This window comes from Nerophis lumbriciformis, linkage group LG33, assembly GCF_033978685.3.
Source record: "Nerophis lumbriciformis linkage group LG33, RoL_Nlum_v2.1, whole genome shotgun sequence".
In the NCBI taxonomy this organism is placed as follows: domain Eukaryota; kingdom Metazoa; phylum Chordata; class Actinopteri; order Syngnathiformes; family Syngnathidae; genus Nerophis; species Nerophis lumbriciformis.
Window position 1 is genome coordinate 16,859,696 of NC_084580.2, and position 9,880 is coordinate 16,869,575.

Below are 9,880 nucleotides of genomic sequence, written 5' to 3' on the forward strand. Positions count from 1 at the left end.
ACACGCAGTATATTCATGTAAAACTACACAATTCACGTTATGAGGGTTAAAAAAAAGCCAAATAGTTTTACTCACTTGGGGACGAACTTGCTCTGCTCGCCCAGCCTGGCCACGAAGTCCTCCCACGCGGCGGTGCTCGGCCCCTGCTCGTCGTCCTGCGGCGGCGGCGGCGGCGGCTGCTGGTGTCGGTCGTGGAAGCCGTTGATGAACTCGGCCATGGTGATGGTGCCGTCCTTGTCCACGTCCAGTTGGTTGAAGATGCGCTCGGCCTCGGTGGGGCTGACGTGCAGCTCGGTGCAGATGGTGAAGAACTCGCCCCTCTCGATGCTGCCCGACTGGTCCGCGTCGTAGGCGTGGAAAAGGGCGCGAAGACGCTCGCGCTCCTCGGCGCTCATCACCTTGGGACGCGGCAGGCTGCGTGGAGGCGACAACATTTAGAAGGACGTAACAGGTGACGTCACATTAAATCCGTGATAATCCCGAACGAGAACTCCATGACTCGTCACCCACGCAGGTCAATTTCCAACCATCACCTGTGAGTATAGGAGGCGTGTTCACCTGTTTCTTCAGCTCTTCAACCCCCAGGCTTATTCCCTCCCTTTAAAGGATTATATTAAGTCAATACAATATATATATATATACATATATATATATATATATATATAGAGAGAGAGAGAACATACAAACCCTTTATTTATTGAATCAAAAATACTGAAATTCCACGACTTGCAAACAGCTAAAATTATGCACAAAGCAAACCATTGGCGTTGTTGGGCCTATTTTAGGGGGGCTCAAGCCCCCCTAAAATATTCTTAAACCCCCGTAAATAATCTGGTGTTATATATATATATATATATATATATATATATATTATATATTAATTTTTTTTTACAAATACATGCCGACATATTCATTATAAAGTGGCCCGAATATGAGTTTAAATAAATAATAATATAACCTGTCATTATTCACTCAGTTTCCCCTCACTTCATAGCGTAAGGTAGAGAGCCCCTTTAGTGTGTCGGTATCCAATCCATTCCACTTGTTCATATAGAAAATGCCCACATCACTCAAAATCCAGTCCGCATTTTCTATGCGACCTTGCTTGCAGTCCTTGGACTTGTTCATATAGAAAATGCCCACATCACTCAAAATCCAGTCCGCATTTTCTCCGCGACCTTGCTTGCGGTCCTGCAGGTGTACGAGGAACATTAGCACACAGCACTGCAGAACAAGAACGTGAACGGATGCAAAATTGACATAAGAAACGTTTTCAAGAAAGTAAGTATTCATCACTGCTTGTAGTAAAATGTATTAGCTCCACTTTACACCAGGTCTGTGTTTGACAAAAAGTTGACATTCCCGCTCTAAAACAATGCTGCTACTTAGTTAGCTAGTTAGCCTGAAATGCATCATTAAGGTCCTGATTATTTATAAAGTTAAATGTGCACTCTTTTTTACCATTTGCTATCTTTGGGGTTACTTCCTTCTGGAGCATCAGCTGTGTTTCTCACTTTACACATGGAGGAGAACAGGAGCTGAGCTCATTCACATATGACTAACATCAGTAGATAATAATAATAAGAATCATCATGCAAGTAATTGTTTGTTGTTGATGCTGTAAACAAAATGTCACTGTGCAAACCCATGTTTGTTGTTGTACTGAACACAGATTGAAAATAAACCGACTGAAATAATAATAATAACAATGAATCATTTCTAAGTCTTTGTTAGCCGTTTGTGAAGTTTTGTGCTCGTGCCCTACGTTCGCTCGCATCCTGTGCATCTCCTGGGGGCTAAGCCCCCCCTGTCCTTAAAAGCTAGTGACGCCCCTGAAGCAAACTATAACCTGCTACCCAAGAATATACAACAATTCTTCTCAAAAAAAAGAGGAGAAATATAATTAGAGATAACCAATAATGGCTTTTTTTGCCGATATTCCGATATTGTCCAACTCTTAATTACCGATTCCGATATCAACCAATACCGATATATACAGTCGTGGAATTAACACATTATTATGCCTAATTTTGTTGTGATGCCCCCGCTGGATGCATTAAACAATGTAACAAGGTTTTCCAAAATAAATCAACTCAAGTTATGGAAAAAAAAATGCCAACATGGCACTGCTATATTTATTATTGAAGTCACAAAGTGCATTATTTTTTTGAACATGCCTCAAAACAGCAGCTTGGAATTTGGGACATGCTCTCCCTGAGAGAGCATGAGGAGGTTGAGGTGGGCAAGGGTTGAGGTGGGGGGTAGGAGGTAGCGGGGGTGTATATTGTAGCGTCCCAAGAGTTAGTGCTGCAAGGGGTTCTGGGTGTTCGTTCTGTTGTGTTACAGTGCAGATGTTCTCCCGAAATGTGTTTGTCATTCCTGTTTGGTGTGGGTTCACAGTGTTAAAGTTGTTTATACGGCCACCCTCAGTGTGACCTGTATGGCTGTTGACCAAGTATGCTTGCGTTCACTTGTATGTGTGTAAAGCCGTACATATTATGTGATTGGGCCGGCACGCAAAGGCAGTGCCTTTAAGGTTTATTGGGGCTCTGAACTTCTTCCTACGTCAGTGTACACAGCGGCGTTTTAAAAAGTCATACATTTAACTTTTTGAAACTGATACCGATAATTTTGAAACCGATACCGATAATTTCCGATATTACATTTTAAAGCATCTATCGGCCGTCCGATATTATCGGACATCCCTAATGACAACCTTTTTCCAAAACACAATGTAGAATGTGAGATATAACAGGATAATGCATACTTTTATCATTTGTTTTCAAAACGGTTACAAAAAAGTGGGACCCCAAAAATTTACTGTGAGACCCCATTTTTATGACTTGATGGGATTCCCAGGGACCCCATTTTGAAAATTCCTAGCGCCAACACTGATGGAGTATTGGTGCGTGCAAAACAGCAGCAGGCGGTTCTAATACTAATCAAAATATCATCCGGGGGGCCTTAGACCATTCATTTGTGGGCCGGATCTGGCCCCCTGGCCTTGACTTTGACACCCCTGGTTTAATGGATACAATGAAACACAATCGAGCATATAAAGTCACCTTGTTTTCCCACTGTACTCGCACTTAAAAAAATTGTTACTAAACAAATTAGAAGTTACTCACCAGTTACTTTTTACTGAATACTTACTGTTACTCAAGTTGGAAGACTACTTTTGACTTTTACTTGAGTCATATTACTTTCAAGTAAGAGTACTCTGAATCGAGTTCAATTTTTGGCTACTTTTACCAACTCTGGTGTTTGTAGTTTACATATCCATCCATCCATCCATTTCTACCGCTTATTCACATTCGGGGTCGCTAGGGGCGCTGGAGCCTATCTCAGCTACAATCGGGCGGAAGGCGGTGTACACCCTGGACAAGTCGCCACCTCATCACACGGCCAACACAGATAGACAGACAAAATAAACTAAATTAGTAATGAATATATTTTAACTAAACAAAACGAATAAAACACAGCTTCACCACTTAAGTCATAATTTGTGCACTTCATTTTAGCTCCAGACTTCTTTTGTTGGCTTGTAATTGTCATTACTGCCCCGAGTGGTGGAAAAGTGTATTACAATCGAGCGCCGCTATGGCCTGGGCAGACCACAGCTTGGAAACAGATATTTTTTGGTGGGCCTCTAGGGGGCGCTCGCGGTCAAGAAACAGTGCACTGAATCATTTAACGTGGTTGCTGAGCATCTCTCCAGGCCCACAGTGCGCCTTTTAATCCGGTTTGATTGATTGATTGAAACTTTTATTAGTAGATTGCACAGTTCAGTACATATTCCGTACAATTGACCACTAAATGGTAACACCCGAATAAGTTTTTCAACTTGTATAAGTCGGGGTCCACGTAAATCAATTCATGGTACAAATATATACTATCATCATAATACAGTCATCACACAAGTTAATAATCAGAGTATATACAAACCCCGTTTCCATATGAGTTGGGAAATTGTGTTAGATGTAAATATAAACGGAATTTAATGATTTGCAATTCATTTTCAACCCATATTCAGTTGAATATGCTAAAAAGACAACATATTTAATGTTCAAACTGATAAACTTTTTTTTTTTTTTGCAAATAATCATTAACTTTAGAATTTGATGCCAGCAACACGTGACGAAGAAGTTGGGAAAGGTGGCAATAAATACTGATAAAGTTGAGGAATCCTCATCAAACACTTATTTGGCACATCCCACAGGTTTGCAGGCAAATTGGGAACAGGTGGGTGCCATGATTGGGTATAAAAGTAGATTCCGTGAAATGCTCAGTCATTCACAAACAAGGATGGGGCGAGGGTCACCACTTTGTCAACAAATGCGTGAGCAAATTGTTAAACAGTTTAAGAAAAACCTTTCTCAACCAGCTATTGCAAGGAATTTAGGGATTTCACCATCTACGGTCCGTAATATCATCAAAGGGTTCAGAGAATCTGGAGAAATCACTGCACGTAAGCAGCTAAGCCCGTGACCTTCGATCCCTCAGGCTGTACTGCATCAACAAGCGACATCAGTGTGTAAAGGATATCACCATATGGGCTCAGGAACACTTCAGAAAACCACTGTCAGTAACTACAGTTGGTCGCTACATCTGTAAGTGCAAGTTAAAACTTCCCTATGCAAGGCGAAAACCGTTTATCAACAACACCCAGAAACGCCGTCGGCTTCGCTGGGCCTGAGCTCATCTAAGATGGACTGATACAAAGTGGAAAAGTGTTCTGTGGTCTGACGAGTCCACATTTCAAATTGTTTTTGGAAACTGTGGACGTCGTGTCCTCCGGACCAAAGAGAAAAAGAACCATCCGGATTGTTATAGGCGCAAAGTTGAAAAGCCAGCATCTGTGATGGTATGGGGGTGTATTAGTGCCCAAGACATGGGTAACTTACACATCTGTGAAGGCGCAATTAATGCTGAAAGGTACATACAGGTTTTGGAGCAACATATGTTGCCATCCAAGCAACGTTACCATGGACGCCCCTGCTTATTTCAGCAAGACAATGCCAAGCCACGTGTTACATCAACGTGGCTTCATAGTAAAAGAGTGCGGGTACTAGACTGGCCTGCCTGTAGTCCAGACCTGTCTCCCATTGAAAATGTGTGGCGCATTATGAAGCCTAGAATACCACAACGGAGACCCCCGGACTGTTGAACAACTTAAGCTGTACATCAAGCAAGAATGGGAAAGAATTCCACCTGAGAAGCTTAAAAAATGTGACTCCTCAGTTCCCAAACGTTTACTGAGTGTTGTTAAAAGGAAAGGCCATGTAACACAGTGGTGAACATGCCCTTTCCCAACTACTTTGTCACGTTTTGCAGCCATGAAATTCTAAGTTAATTATTATTTGCAAAAAAAAAAAAAATCAAATATGTTGTCTTTGTAGTGCATTCAATTGAATATGGGTTGAAAAGGATTTGTAAATCATTGTATTCCGTTTATATTTACATCTAACACAATTTCCCAACTCATATGGAAACGGGGTTTGTACATTGAATTATTTACATTATTTACAATCCGAGGGGTAGGATGAGGAGGGTTTGGTTGATATCAGCACTTCAGTCATCAACAATTGCATCATCTGAGAAATGGACATTGAAACAGTGTAGGTCTGAGTTGGTAGGATATGTACAGCGAGCAGTGAACATAGTGTGTTCAGATAGCATAAGAACAAGTATATACATTAGAAATACATTTGATTATTTACATTTGGTTATTTACAATCCGGGGAGGTGGGATGTGGTGGGGGGAGGGTGTTAGTCAAGGGTTAAAGTTGCCTGGAGGTGTTCTTTTAGTGCGGTTTTGAAGGAGGATAGAGATGCACTTTATTTTACACCTGTTGGGAGTGCATTCCATATTGATGTGGCATAGAAGGAGAATGAGTTAAGACCTTTGTTAGATCGGAATCTGGGTTTAACGTGGTTTGTGGAACTCCCCCTGGTGTTGTGGTTATGGCGGTGCGCCCTATGGTCCGGAAAATACGGTAAATTGGGTACTTGAGGAGAAAATCTTGCACATGAAACTTGATGAAGATGGAGGACTGAAACATGCAAAGCGCCGCAAGCTAAAAATGTGTTATAAAAATATGTAAACGGCACTCCTCTTTGGGTTAAAAGTACGCACCTGGGCGCAGATTTACTCCTCCATATTGGAAACCAAAAAAGGACAGGATATAATGCTTGCTTAGGAAAGTTAGCGCCCTCTAGACAGCCGCTTAAGATTTGCAAAATGCTACTTAAAAATTGCTCGTTCAGTTCATAAAGGTTTTGTTTTTAACAAATTATTTGTAATTTCGTGAATTTGCTGTTTTTGCATTTCGCTATTACTAGTGGTTAGCTTTTTATTACTCTTGTATTATGGTTACGGTTTATTTGTCTTTACTTGTTTCTGTTTTTTTTAATATATAACTCTTAGTATAGAATACATTTTGAAAGCCTAGACCTAAACCTAACATCTAGTCTTTCGGGTCAAGCTGTACCACACTGCAAAAACTCAGTGTTCAAAAACAAGAAAAAAAAATACAAAAATGAGGGGTATTTTATTTGAACTAATCAAAATGTTCTGCCAATAGAGCAAGAAAATTTGGCTTGTCAAGACATTCCAAGTAAAATTAGCTAACCTCAATGAACCCAAAAATACCTTAAAATAAGTATATTGTCACTAATAACAAGTGCACTTTTATTAACAGAAAAAAAAGTGGTCTTTTTTCTCAATATGTTGAAAAATAGTCTTAAATTAAGCTCCTGTAGAACTTTGTAGTGTCTGGCCTGGTTCTGTAGGCTGTCAGTACTTTCAGTCCCTACACTGCAAAAAGTCAGTGTTCAAAAACAAGAAAAAACATACAAAAATGAGGGGTATTTTATTTGACAAAATTATCTGCCAATAGAACAAGAAAATTTGGCTTTTCAAGACTTTCCAAAACAAGTAAAATTAGCTAATCTCAATGAAGCCAAAAATACCTTAAAATAAGTATATTCTCACTAATAACAAGTGCACTTTTCTTGGTAGAAAAAAAAAATTAGACCTTTTTGCTCAATATGTTGAAAAATGTTCTTAAATGAAGTAAATGCTAGTGCCGTTATCTTGACATAATGATATGCGCTCGGCATCATGATTTTTTTTCCCATGCTTGAAGTAAGAAATTATTACTTTAAAAAAGTAGTTTTATACTTGTGAGTGTTGATGACACAGCTTTGCATCAGTTGATATTCTAGTTTCAAGCATGTTTTACTCAATATTTTGAGTAATTTTGTACTCCCTCGTCCCAGGAAGAATGCTCTGCGGAAATCTTTTATTTATAGCTCTTTATCGCTCTGGAATAACCTGCCTCGAATTCTCACCGGCATTGAAAGTAAACAGGTTTTTAAAAAGAGAGTAATATTTTATCTGAGTCTTTAAATTAGTTTGCTTGTTGATGATTTGTTTGGTTTTATATTGTGTACTTATATTTATATGGTAATTATTATTCTGTGACTGTAAATTGTTTGCTTGTTTTCTTATTGATGCTTTTATTTTTTTCTGTATTGTGTAGTTATAATTATATGCTTTTACTTGTAATTGTATTGAATTGTGGACCCCAGGAAGACTAGTGGGTTGTTGAGGCAACCAGCTAATGGGGATCCTTAATAAAAATCAAAAAATCAAATCAAATATAGGTCATAAAATCTCAGCAACAAGCTGTAATATCTTACTGAGATCATTTAGGACCAAAACCCTTAAAGGGGAACATTATCACCAGACCTATGTAAGCGTCAATATATACCTTGATGTTGCAGAAAAAAGACCATATATTTTTTTAACCGATTTCCGAACTCTAAATGGGTGAATTCTGGCGAATTAAACGCCTTTCTAATATTCGCTCTCGGAGCGATGACGTCACAACGTGGCGTCACATCGGGAAGCAATCCGCCATTTTCTCAAACACATTACAAACACCGAGTCAATCAGCTCTGTTATTTTCCGTTTTTTCCACTGTTTTCCGTACCTTGGAGACATCATGCCTCGTCGGTGTGTTGTCGGAGGGTGTAACAACACGAACAGGGACGGATTCAAGTTGCACCAGTGGCCCAAAGATGCGAAAGTGGCAAGAAATTGGACGTTTGTTCCGCACAGTTTACCGACGAAAGCTATGCTACGACAGAGATGGCAAGAATGTGTGGATATCCTGCGACACTCAAAGCAGATGCATTTCCAACGATAAAGTCAAAGAAATCTGCCGCCAGACCCCCATTGAATCTGCCGGAGTGTGTGAGCAATTCAGGGACAAAGGGCCTCGGTAGCACGGCAAGCAATGGCGGCAGTTTGTTCCCGCAGACGAGCGAGCTAAACCCCCTGGATGTCTTGGCTCACACCGTCCCTTATGCCACCGAAGATGATCAAGAGAAGAATATCGACCCTAGCTTCCCTGGCCTGCTGACATCAACTCCAAAACTGGACAGATCAGCTTTCAAGAAAAGAGCGCGGATGAGGGTATGTCTACAGAATATATTAATTGATGAAAACTGGGCTGTCTGCACTCTCAAAGTGCATGTTGTTGCCAAATGTATTTCATATGCTGTAAACCTAGTTCATAGTTGTTAGTTTCCTTTAATGCCAAACAAACACATACCAATCGTTGGTTAGAAGGCTATCGCCGAATTCGTCCTCGCTTTCTCCCGTGTCGCTGGCTGTCGTGTCGTTTTCGTCGGTTTCGCTTGCATACGGTTCAAACCGATATGGCTCAATTGCTTCAGTTTCTTCTTCAATTTCGTTTTCGCTACCTGCCTCCACACTACAACCATCCATTTCAACACATGCGTAATCTGTTGAATCGCTTAAGCCGCTGAAATCCGAGTCTGAATCCGAGCTAATGTCGCTATAGCTTGCTGTTCTATGCGCCATGTTTGTTTGTATTGGCATCACTATGTGACGTCACAGGAAAATGGACGGGTGTATATAACGATGGTTAAAATCAGGCACTTTGAAGCTTTTTTTAGGGATATTGCGTGATGGGTAAAATTTTGAAAAAACTTCGAAAAATAAAATAAGCCACTGGGAACTGATTTTTAATGGTTTTAACCCTTCTGAAATTGTGATAATGTTCCCCTTTAAAACAAGTAAAACACTAACATAAAATCTGCTTAGTGAGAAGAATTATCTTATCAGACAGAAAATATAGATATTTAATCTTACTTAGATTTCAGTTTTTGCAGTGCATGCCTGAACTCTTGCTTATTAACATGTTACCATTTATTTCTTAATTGATGGATGGATGGATGGAGTTAAACAGTTAAAAACTTCTGGAAATATTTATCATCGTAAATGTTTTACGGGACAAAAAGAGGATATTTTCTTGCTTTCCTGTTAATAGTGCAAAACATTTGGTGACATCTGACCTGGTCTTGACCTGTTCCTGAGCACAGACGTTCCCAAGTCCGTCTCCCGCATCTCCGAGCACGCCGCCGAGCTGCGTAAAAGCAGAGGATCCGTCCTCTTGAGCGCGTACTTTTTCACAATCCTCCTCGTCACGGCTCCGGAATAGCGAGCTCCGGCGTCGCTGTCCCAGTGATCTTGCAGACGCCATTTCTTTTGTTCTTTATTCAACTGAAAATCAGGACAACCCTGCAGACCCAGGAGTCGGTGCTACTGCTGCACACACCTTTCTCCATCCATGCTCTGAAAAGAAATCTCAACAAGCAAAATAAACCTGCAGATGTCAGTTTAAATAACCACCCCTCCCACCAATGCCCCCACCCCCCCCAATCACATGTGGACACTCCTGATGTGAAGACATACTCTAAAATTAAAAGTCCATGAAGACACTTGGAATTGCGAGGAAAGACCCTGCAGGCAAACCAATGTGAGATAATTCTTCTTCTTAAAGTCATC

General features: G+C 40.5%; 1 protein-coding gene across 1 annotated transcript in view; it reads right to left on the reverse strand.

The window, feature by feature from the left end:
• The window catches only part of rasef (RAS and EF-hand domain containing), a 69,459-nt gene extending 59,787 nt beyond the window's left edge, over positions 1–9,672 (reverse strand). Inside the window, exons 1-2 of the mRNA XM_061928627.1 lie at positions 9,388–9,672; positions 76–414 (exon numbers count right to left, since the gene is read on the reverse strand). Coding sequence (XP_061784611.1) covers positions 76–414; positions 9,388–9,575 — 527 coding nt within the window. The 5' untranslated portion in view covers positions 9,576–9,672. The remainder of the gene's footprint in view (positions 1–75; positions 415–9,387) is intronic.
• Positions 9,673–9,880: the final 208 nt, after the last annotated feature.